Source organism: Myotis brandtii, unplaced genomic scaffold (assembly GCF_000412655.1).
Source record: "Myotis brandtii unplaced genomic scaffold, ASM41265v1 scaffold1064, whole genome shotgun sequence".
Taxonomy (NCBI): Eukaryota; Metazoa; Chordata; class Mammalia; order Chiroptera; family Vespertilionidae; genus Myotis; species Myotis brandtii.
The window spans coordinates 72452-83960 of NW_005353602.1; the positions used below are offsets into that span (position 1 = coordinate 72452).

The 11509-nt window shown below is 61.2% G+C and overlaps 1 protein-coding gene across 1 annotated transcript in view; it reads left to right on the forward strand.

Moving 5' to 3' along the window:
* RBM19 (RNA binding motif protein 19) overlaps window positions 1–11509 on the forward strand; it is an 87706-nt gene that overhangs the window by 71412 nt on the left and 4785 nt on the right. Inside the window, exon 19 of the mRNA XM_005857034.2 lies at window positions 5953–6065. Within this exon, the coding sequence (XP_005857096.2) occupies window positions 5953–6050 (98 nt within the window). The 3' untranslated portion in view covers window positions 6051–6065. The remainder of the gene's footprint in view (window positions 1–5952; window positions 6066–11509) is intronic.

Consider the following 11509-nt stretch of genomic DNA (forward strand, 5'->3'; position numbering starts at 1 on the left):
AGGCCACTGGGGGGGTGGGGGTGTATGGGAGGTGTGGAATCCCTGGTGTGGAGGTGGGTGCCCTTCCCTGTCCGGAGGAGTATGTTTTGTTCTCCCCCACTTCCCCCCGCCCCTCTGTGCTGGGAGGTGGCCCCAGGAGAGAGGTAGAAATTGGCCTGGAGACCCGCTTTTCTCACACGCCCCAGCCACCCCAGCTGGTGGAGGCAGAATGGAGAGAAGAAAAATGAAGAAGCGGGGATTGTTTTGGTCAAGGCAGCTCCTAGGTAGCAGCTGCTAGCAAGGGTGCGAGCGTCTGGCCGAGGGGCGGGAGCCACGCTCCCAAGGCCGAATGCTCCTCCCTGCAGAGGTGCTGGGAGGCTGAGCAGGCCGGGCAGGTGTCCTCCGGTCTCCCCCTCCGCCCCCCACGCCCTGAGCCCCTTTGAGTGGTGTTTTGGAAATATTTCCGAGCGCTTGGCAATATCCTGCACACTCCTGGCCCCTTCCCCCGGGAGCGGCTGTCCGTGCGGGAAGGTACTTGCTCCCAATCCAGCTAAATTGTTATTGACTTGTGTTCTCTGCGTTCCGCAAACATTTCACTCAGCCGTCGCCAGCCAGGCCAGGATTCCCTGCTAGGGCTAACGGGGAAGCCAGCTGTGCGGGCCATTTCTCCTGCTCTTCCTCATCCATCACGGAATTAAACTGACAGAAGGAGAATTTCAGAGCGACTTGGGAGGGGCAGGGGCTGGGCTCGGATTGGACGAGGCCCGGGGCCTGGGGACCAGAGCGCTGGGGGCAGGGGCGGGAGGTGGTGGGCTTCCCTCCAGGGTTGGCTGGCGGCAGGGGGCGGCCAGGTTTGTTCTGGACTCGAGGCTGGCCCCGGCCGAGAAACCGCAGGAAAACACACAGGCGAGGAGGTTATTACTGCTCCATGATCACAGGCAAAGCCAGGGGGGCCCTGCAGACAGAGGAGAGAGAAAGTCAGGCTGCGTGGGCGAGCCCTCCACTAAGATCAGCCACAGATCTTTGTCTTGCCTACAAGACATGGAAACAAATGGTGTGTTGTTTTAATCACCACTCTTTTGCTATCAGGTTTGGCCTGAAATTTGAGATTCTGGCTTCTCTTGAAAAACGGATCTGACCACCTGGTCCTGCATCCCAGTGAGCAGTGGGGGCTTGAGGTGCGCGGCTTTGGCTTTTGCCACAGCCGGCAGCCCTCCCTGTAGTCACCCACCTGGACCACCGACTGCATCACGTATCCGCCTGGCCCTTCAGGCCTTTGCACTTACAGATCCTGGTACAGACATCATCCCACATCAGGCCTGTGAGGCACCGTTACTGTTCCCTTCCTTTCAGCCTCAACCCCAACCCAGGGCCTGTGCCCGGAGAAGGGGACAGGGAGCTCATGTCGACCAAGCCCCTCGAAATTGAAGGATCCCTCCAGGCCTGCGGCAGGGAGTGGGGGTGCTTTCCAACCTGGCCTGCTCCCTTTTCTCTTTTCCTCTCAACGACTCACTGTCACCTGGACACTCCCCTGGCTCTCTGCCTGCTGAGGGTTGGGCGAGGGTCGCCACGATGGGGCCGGCAGCTGAGCCCGGGACCGTGGGTATCACTGTGGATCCAAGTTCAAGGCCCCGCTTGGGAGTGGTCACGTGCCTTCCCCAAAGCCCCAGAGTGGCTGCCTCCACACCTGACCAATGGGACAAGAATATCCCCAGCTCAGGGTTTTCTGGAGCCTGAAGAGCTCCGACCCAGGACCCAGGACACAGGCGCTCGCTCGGCTGGCGCCAGCTCCTCCCACTCAGCCCGCAGCTCCCACTGAGTCTGCAGGGTCCTCAGCTGACTGGGCTCCGCTACCCTCTGGGTGTCCTTGCACGCTTCCAGCGTTTGCCACCCGGCACCTCTGCGTGCTGCCTCGCCTGATGTCATCGACTCCCTGCAGTGGGCACCGTGCCCTCTGCAGACAGGACCCTGTAATTCAGAGGCAAGTGGGGGCTCCAGCTCTGCCCACCCTGGGGCCCAGCATGGCTTCCAGGCTGGTGGGTCAGTATATCCGTTGGGGTTTTCTTGGTGCTGTGTCCCCAGCACCAGGCCCGGCAGAGTAGATGCTCAGTGAGTACTTGCTGTGAATGCCTGCCGGCAGGAACCCCGGAGGCCCCTGTGAGATCAGGAGAGCAGCACTGTACCCACTCGACAGAGAGGAACATTGAGGTGTGGAGTTTAGCTCCCTTCAGTCTCCAGGCCCATGTGTCCCGTGGCCTGGGACAGCCCCTGGCCCTCAAGGTGGGGACCACTGACGTGCCCAGGGCCGCTTGCTGATGCTGTGGGTGGGTCGCCCCAGGAGGGGGCCCTGAAGCCTCGGCACCCGCCCAGGGTTCTCAGAGACGGGGAGTGACAGGAGCAGCTTCCATCAGCGACAGTAAGTAGGCTAGCCTTTATGGAGCGCCTACTGTGTGCTAGCCCTTCTAATGCTCTTAAGCACCCTCGGCGCTGGGTGCTGTGCAGTAACTGCAGACTGAGCCCAGAGAGGCGCGGCCCCTGGCGCGGGTCGCCCAGCTGGGAGCCGGGAGCAGCAGGCGTACAGCCCGCAGCCCGGCTCCAGCTGGCACGCAGGCCCTCCCCTACCCGGCTGTTCCCGCTGCCTGGCCTCCGGGTGCCGCTCAGATGCCTTCTCCCCACTTGCCTTTCCTCAACGTTCTGCCTCCGAAACAAAACCCCACGAAGCGCTTTCTCTTGTCCTCCCGACAGCTCCCCGCCCACCCCCTTGCGCCTTTCTCTCTGCCCGCCTGTGCCTTCCATGCAGGGCGCCCGCGCCAGCCAGGGACGGCAGAAAGACACGGGCTGGCATTCTGTCAAGGAATTAATTGAAAAATAAAATCATTAGATGGGAACTCTGAGCTTTTTGTCAAGTTAATTTCTCGGGTGTGGATGTTGGGCGACATTCGCGCGTTGTTTATCTTTGGGTGCAGCTGTGATACTGAAAGGAACGCAGCTTGTTGCGTGTATTTATTTTACACCTTTTCCCGGTTCTGCATTGTGTGTGTTTGGTGAAAACCCACTGAGGCTTTGATGGCGGGGAAGTGGGATTTCTGCAGCTGTCCCGGCCAGCAGGTGCTCCGCGCGCAGCAGGGCCCGCGGGGGCTGCTGGGTGGGAATTCAGGGTCTGATGTGTCTTCTGGGGGCACCTGGGCGCCCGACCTGAGCCAGAGATGCCAGGCCCACGAGAGGATGCTGTAAGGGTGTGCCCGCGTGAGCCCAGACCCACACACTGGCCCTCGCAGCCCCCCTGGGAGGTGGGTCCTGTTTTCACCCCCAGTGCACAGACCCAGGGAGCGGAGTTGACTCGCCCAAGGTCACTGAGCCATGAAGTGGCAGGCCTGGGACCTCAGCCAGCCTGCCTCCCAAACCCTTCACCGCACAGCGGCCAGTGGGTACCCTCGGTCTCCATTTTCCAACTGGGGGAGAGGGGACAGTGTGGGTCGTGCCTCCTTTGGCCTTGATGTACTAGCCTTCCTATGACAGTCCCCGCTGTCGGCCTGATGGGAGGGAGACATGGAACACCCACGCCTCTCACGGGGCTAACAGTGACAAAGACACTGGTCTCAGCATCATCGGGACCCTCCCAGGTGCCGGCATTTCTCTTTTCACTCCTTTAATCTTCCCAACAACCCATGAGGGGCAGTTATTAATAGTGTGCCCATTTTGCAGATGGGGAAACTGAGGCATGGAAGGGCCGAGTAGGGCTGTGGCATCAGTGCCCGAGCTCCTGAGCAGTGCTCTGAGAGGTGTTCGCGGGAAGGAGGACCCCTGGCCTGCACCAGACGGTCAGGGAGGCCTGGGGTCGGCAGAGAGAGGGTGGCCGCCGAGGAGGGCAGGGGTGGAGGACTCGCCCTTTCCCCCCTTGTAAACATGAGGGATTGAATCTCGGACAGCGAACATGCCCTGCCCGAATCACACAACTTGGAAGTGCTAAAGCCACATGCGCCTCATTCTAAAGCCAGGCGTGGCGACCACATGCCCTCTCACGGGGTCCTGTGGGACCTTGGCCCTGCCCCCTGCCCTCAGGTATGGGGTGCAGTTCGGACACTGAGGCTGCCGCGTGGTCGCTGTGGGGCTCGGGGTATGCTGGTGTCTACGCCTCTGTCTTCCCACCTGGGAAATGGGCTGATGGCGCTCACTCCTGAAGCGGGTGCTGGTGGAACTCGGGTGAGATGCTGCTTGTAAAGTGCCCATCCTGTGTGTATTTCCTCTCCGGCTGCGGCCCCTCCCTCTGGGCCTCAGTGTCGCCAGCCAGGTGACATCCCTGCTCAGCCGCTGGTTTATTTTATGGCTATCCCAACATTAGCAGTTTTAATTTTAGCCATTTATTCTTTTATTCAGCAAATGATCACAGAGCACCTACTGTGTGCTGGGCCCATAAGACAGACCCAGCCCACCCCACTGCCGTCGCTGCGAGGGGGTGTCCGTGACAGGCCGCAGCCCTGTTTTGCGGCCCTTCCATCCCCGGCTCCTATTACCTGCCCACAGATTCCTTTCCAGGGACCATGGTGCCCCTCCAGAGCCTGGCGATTACAGGAAGCCAGGAGCATCGAGGAGGGAGCAGGAACGGAAGCGGGTGTCTGAGCCGTGGGCTGCCGCCCGCCCAGCCCATTCTGTCCCGTCTCTTCTCATGACTAACAATGATGGATACAGCTGCCAGGCCTTGAGGCTCCCCGGACAGACGGGTAGGGGGGCAGCCTCCCTCACCTTCCTCACCCTCGCCAAGGGGGCAGCTCGCCATGTCCCCCCTTCCCACTCCCTTTGCTCATCCCCTCATTCGTCAAATATTAATGAGCCCTCACTAGGCCAGGCAGTGTGCTAAGGCAGAGGACACAATGGACGGAACAGTGTCACACACACAGACATGCTGCTGCAGGGAGAAGTGCAGACGGGCTGAGGGCAGGGGGTCCTGTCAGAGACAGTGGTTAGGGGAGTCCTCTCCCCCCACTCCGTTTCCTTCCTGGAGGGCCAAGGGGACCAGCACGCCTTCTGCCTCCCTTCCTCTCCCTGGTGTCTGCCATCCACGGAGGCTTTCATGAAAAGTGGAAAGACGGCTTTGGTGGGCTTGGGTTCCATTCCTGTCTGTGGCTGAGTTCCCTCGCCTGTGAGAGGCAGTAATAATACCTACCTGCGGGATTGTTGAAAAGAGGAGTCGTAGTACATAGTAGGTACTCAGTCAATAGCATTTGGGGCCCAGAGGGCATATATTTTGCTGAGTCCGCCATGGCTTTCATATGTTCATGCTGCGCATCTGCACCCCCTTCCCCCTCCCCTCAGAGAACTCCTCTGCATCCTTCAAAACCCAGGTCAAATCACCCATCCTCTCTAAAGCCTCCACCCCAATGGTTATTCCCTCCGTGCCTCCTCGGGAACCCTTGAGCGTGTGTTTGTTTGGCACCTACCGGATGCTAGCCACCTGCTGTTCGGTTACGAGCCTGCGACCTCCAGGGACATAGCAGCTACCACTGTTTCCTCAACCTTTGCCCTGGCTGGGCTGCCTCCCTGAGGGTTTTCAAGGCCCCACACCAGGCAGAGAGGCCTTAACCTCTGACCTGCTGGAGGGGTCGCCTCCCTTCCCTTCCAAATGGGACCCTTTCCTCTGTGGGAGGGGTTGGCCCCAGAGCGGAGAGTTTCTGGGCCAGAAAGAGGCAGCTCCCCAAGGCGAAGCTGGAGACTAACCCACAATATCTATCTCTCTCTCTCTCTCGCTCTCTCTCTCTCTCTCCTCGCTTCCCCCGCCTCCTCTCTCATGCCTCCCCCTTCCATGCTTTCTCCCGTCTCCCATCTTATTCTGTGTCTCCCCTCTCACCACATCCCATTTCCCTTGCGTTCCCATTCCTCGTCCCCACCCTCCCTCCCTCCCTGCCATCTCCCTCTGCCTGCCCACACCCCCCTCGGCTGTTCTTTTCTCCTCTCTTGCCATCTGGGCGCCCACAGAGCCCCCGAAGAAAAAGCGGTCTGTGGTGTTGGACGAGATCCTGGAGCAGCTGGAAGACAGTGAGAACGACAGTGAGGAGCAAACCCTTCAGCTGTGAGCTGGCACCGAGAGGGTACGTGGCTGCGGGGCCCTGAGGACGGATAGCCGCTGCGTCCTGCCACGGGGGCCAGGGGATGGCGGCCGCCTGCCGGAGCCCTGGGTCCTGAGCCGCTCTGGGCCTGCAGGAGGGTCGGCCCGGCCACCTGAGGGCGTCCATGGCTGCACAGGGACCTGGAAGCAGCAAAAACAACCGGCCTCCCTGCAAGCCAGCTGTTGGCTGCCCTCACAGGACTCCTCCAAGGTCCTGAGACGCCGCAGGGTCTCATCCCGCCGGCAGGAAGGTCAGGGTACAGAGGGCCCCAACTCATGGGAGCCAGGACCCGGGCACCCCACTGCCCAGACCCAGGGGCTGGAGGCAGCTCCTTGGAGCTGGGAACCGGCCATTACCTCACCTCCTGGCTCAGCCTCCTCACTGACTGGTTCCCACTCAGGGCTTTCGTGAGAAAGAAAGGCTGGGGTAACGCATGGAAGGCGCCAGGCACAGTGCTTCCACCCTCGCTCTCCCTCCAGGGCTGCTGAGCTGCAGTCCCGCCTGCGTCTGTCCGTCTGTCTGTCTGTCCAAGGGGATGCTCACAGCCTGGGACCGCCTCCGTCCTGCCCCATCCTCGTCACCTGGGACTACAGGCCCTGCTGACCTCGTGGTCAGTCTTATGGGTTGGGCCCAGCTGGGCCTATGAAATGCATCCAGGTGCCCAGCCCAGCAAGCAGTGCCCACTGCACACACCTCCAGCCCAGAGACCAACCTCCCCCGAGAGGAGGCCTGTGCCCAGCACTTACCAGGACGCAGGATAGTGGAGAGGAAAGAGCTGCAGCCGTGCCACCTGGGTCTGAATCGGCCTGGCCGTCCCCAGCTATGTCACCACAGACCACTGAGGTCCCTGCTGGCCCTCAGCATCCTTTTCTGTAAAGTGCGGCTGTAGACCCACCTCAGAGATGGTACTGGGACTGAAGCCATCGATGCTCAAACTATGACTTGTTTACTGCGTAACGTGGGGCCTGTGGGTGGGGCTCCACGTGGGAGTCTAAGAACCTCCGCCTTTCTGTGTAAACCTGGTCTGTGCATCGTAGGGGGCTTAGTCTTCACCCAGTTCTCAGAGTGGCCTGGGACCCACGCTGCGCTCCCCGGCCCCGCTACCCTGCGAGGCTGAGCAACCCCAGCTTATCACTGCAGAGCCTGGATCTGGGCCCTGTGAAACGCACCCCGGTGCCCAGCGTGGCCCGTCCCCGCTGGCACAGAGGGGACCACAGCCTTCGGGCGGGGGCTGTGGTGGAGTCGATGATAAACCTCCCCAGCCACCGAGGGTCTCAGGTGACAGGCCTGGGGTCCGCCCGTTCTTCCCACTGTTCTGTGCAGGGCCCATGGGTCCTCCTGGGTAAGCACCCAGGGTTGGCAGTTCCTCTGTTAAAGCAGCTGTTTTGTCGGAGGGAAGGGACAGGGCTGGGGATTGCCGATCCCTGGTTCAGATTCCAGCTGTCCCCCCACAGACTGCTGGGGCAGGGAACGGCGTGGGGCGGGGCGGGGCGGGGCCTGGCTAGCCTCCTCGTTATTATTATTCTGGAGTGAAGGAAGGTGTAGCTAGTGAGGTCATAATAAAGTAAAACCAGGTCAGTACTGGGCCCGGCCCACAGGAGGTGCCCGTCTCACCCCTTTGGGAAGAGGGGCCACCTGTTAGGAGAAGAGCATCCGTCAGTGCAGGGTGACCTGGGGGAACTCGCAGCGACAGTCCCCAGGGAGGTGGGCACCAGAGAGCTTCGGGAAGGGGCTCTGTCGAGTGTGAAGTGATGATGGGACCTCAGTGGTCCCGGCAACCGGAAGGTCTGGGAGAAAGGAAGGCACAGGGAAAGGAGTGCCACCCGGGCCCTGATTCCTGTGTAGGCCGGTGTGGGGGCAGGCGGCAGGCTCGTCCCCCTGGCAGAGGGGTGCTGCACCCCCTGGTCGGGACAGAGCTGGGGAGAGAATGCGTGGGAGGAAGAGTGCAGCGGGCTCCCGGGAGAGCAGAGGAGAGGTGAGCCAGGATCACGGGGTTCAGCGGGGTCGCTGGCACTGGCAAAGGCCCACGGCCGTGGGGTGGTGTCTGGGTATATAGGGGAGGCCTTCCTCCTTCCTCCTGGGCAACGCAAGCTGGCATCCTCCAGCGGCCTGCACTCGGGGCAGGGGCTGAGGGAAGGATCAGGAGACCACAGTGAGCCCAGGTTCCCACGGAAGCACCTCAAATCCGGGAGGGCGCCAGGCACCTGTGGCTTCTCAGAAAGGCGGGGCGGGAAGGGCACAGGCCAGAGGCAGAGATTGGCAGGGCCACCTGCTGATCCTCACCCCAGGTATCCATCCATCTGTCCATCCATCCACTCGACACTCAGCAGGTGCCCCTGTGTGCGAGGCACTGGTGGGCACCTGGGGTACAGGGTTAGAGACGCTGGCCCGTCCCCCAGGCCTGGAGACCCCCAGTCAGGCCGAGGACAGCCTCCAGCGGCCTCCTTTCCTTTCGCCGCCTCCTTGGCCGGTTTGTCTTTCGTGGCCGGGCCGCCTCGCAGCGCCGCTTGCCGCAGCCTTCGGAGAGGATTAGTGCCCGCCGCGCACGCAGGCTTTGCTGAACAGAGCCGAGCTCGGTCTCAACATCTAATTCAATTTGTTCTGCCGAGATTGAAATATGAAATGGTTGCCAGTCAAACGTTCAAAGGACGCGAGCGCCTGCTGAAATTTAAATTTTAATGAAAATGACTTTAACCCTTTGGTGCGCCTTGCAGAAGCGGGGCACACTCCTTCCCGGGAAACGCCCCTCGGGTTCTCCACCCACTTCCCTGCTGAGTCTTTTCCCAGCAGTGTTAGCACTAAAGGATGAGGGGACACGTGCTGGATGGTCATTTGTCCCCCGTATTGCCCCAGGCGTTGAGATAGACACCTTCCCATAGATGACCTTTGCGAGCCCTGAGCAGACAAGCCCGGGCCGTTAGATGCCCTCGGACACCTGGCTCCTCCTCGGCCCCTGTGCCAGCAGGAATGTTGGTCTGTGTTGTGGTTTCACGTCTGTCCTCCCTCCGATTGTGAACCCCAGCCGAGCCCTGCCTGGCGGGAGGGAGGTGCTGGCCAGCGTAGATGAAGGCACGAACCACGTCACCCTCCCAGCAGCTGTGGGCAGGGAGCCGTGGAGCTCAGAGAGGCACATTCCCCAGGGGGCACCGCACAGGGGCTGGCACCCGGCTCCACGGGTTCATCTGCTCTCCTGTCTCCGGGCAGAGGCAGTGCAGAGCCTGGCCCCGGGCCGGCGGTGACTTATCAAATGCCGTCAGTCCCTGGCTGGGTGTGCGGCTCAGCATGGGGCGGCCCTGGGACGCAGGGACTCAGCTGTGGAGCCCCAGAAGAACATAAGGCCTGGTGCGTGCGTCCCACAGGTGGTGGCTGAGCCCGCTGTGCAGTGGAGTGAAGGAAGTTATTAAGATCCTAATATAAGTGGTAAACAGGGGACATGAATGGTCCAAACCAGGCATGGGCAAGCTACGGCCCAGCCGCCGCCTGTTTGTGTAAATGACGTTTTATTAGCACAAGCCACGCCCATTGGCTTGGTCCTGTTCAGGGCTGCCTGGCAGCAGCTGTGTGGCCACAAGTCAAAGTATTGACCAGCTGGCCCTTCACATCAAGTTTGCCGGGACCTGAGCTAAACCCCACTGACTTGGCAGCTCAGAGGTCAGACCAGAGAGGGCGAGCGGCCTCGACTAGGTCACGCCGTGGCCGAACTCCCCACTGTGTGCCCTTCATCCTCCACCTCCGGAGCCAGGCCCCTGGGCTTTGATCCCCGCTCTGCCACTTACCAGCAGCGTGACCTTGAGCAGCTCCTTGACCTCTGAGAGCCTCAGTGTCCCCACTTGTGAACTGAGCACCAGCAGCCCCAGCTCACGGGATGTGAGGATTAAATGAGTGGGCTGTGAGCACTGTACCAGCGTTCGCTGTCCTACGCCTCCCCCCCCAACATCAAGGAGTATCCCCCACTCCCACGGGAGGCCAGTGTTCCAGCCCCGAGCCCAGGCCCTGCAGTCCAGTCAGCATCGCCAGAAGCCAGGGCTGCGTCCCTCCAGCTCCCTAATAAACCCACTTCCCCTAATTGCAGCTTTTATGAAAATGACCCCCTGGGACCGCAGCGCCCCGTCCTTGGGCGAGGCCAGCACAGGCATTTTTCTGTTGTGCCGATTTCCGGTGGCAGCTGCCCCCACCTTCCCTGGGAACTGTCAGGAGCCCCCCTTCTGGTCCCCAAAAAGATTCCAGGCGATGCCGCTGCCCCCTTCCCCCCCCATGTCTGCGCATCACCCTGCACTTTGCAGAGCCCTTTCCCAGTTATGAGCTCCGCTGAGTCACAGGTGGAGCCAGTCCCCTCGCTGCACAGGTGAGGTGAGGTGAGCGCCAAGGCTGACGTTCCAGGAACACCTCGGAGGGAGGCCCCTTCCCTCTGGGCATCTCCACCGGCCAGGGCACCGCAGTCAGGCTTCCTCTCCTCCCCTCGGCTTTGCGGGGAGGTGGTGGGCCACGCAGCACACGCTGGACACCCTGGTTCCGGTTGTGGTTCTCAGACTGCCCCAGAGGAGCTGGGATGGGGGCCGAGTGGATTGAACCCCAAGCCCTTACCTCCCCCTTCGGTATTTCTACTCTTGGATTCGGATGCCCAGCTCATAGGATAAGCATCTCACTGCAACAGTTTCAAGCCCCAAGGTGTCTTGTGGACCCCAAAATGCAAGCCAGCTCCTTCATCTGGTGCCCAGCCGGAGCCCCAGCCACTCCAAAGCCAGGGGCAGGGCCAGGGGCTTGTGGAGATGCTGTAGACAGCGTTTCAGACCCAGATGTCAGCGGTTAAAATGAGGAGGCTGACTTCTGGGACGGTCGGAAGGTAGGCAGGCCTGCGGCCTAGGGGCGATGCCTGGCCGTCCTGGGTCGCTCTCTAGATCAGTCTGTGCCGATTTCTGCCTTTGGAGGTAAACGAGAACGGAACCCCGGGTGAGCAGCGTCCAAAGGCCCCCACAGACGCTTCCACGGATTCTTTCTTTGTCTTGGTTTCTGGGGGAAAGGACCCGTCAAGCTCCCGAGGATTCTTAGCCCAAGAAGAGCTTAAGGCCCCCAGTCTCAGATAGCGGTTGTAGGGAACTCCCCAAAGGAACGTGGGGTCGTGTTGCGTCCACAGAAACGTGCTCGCTACCTGCCCCATTGGCCAAAGCAAGTCACGTGGCAGAGTCCAAATTCAGCAGGAGGGGCCGCCCACAGGCCTGGCTGTGGGTGGACGGGGTGATGAGGGGGCACCGACTGTTTGCTGGAGCCCAGCTTGTCTAGAGACATAGGCATTCAGAAACGCTTCATTGCCAAGACCAGGGACGTTCCAGCCAGGCAGGTGGCCCAGGTGGGATGGACCACCAGGCTGATTTCCCACCTGCTGGAAGGTCCTGTGCTCATTGCCCCCCCCCCCCCCCCCCCCCCCA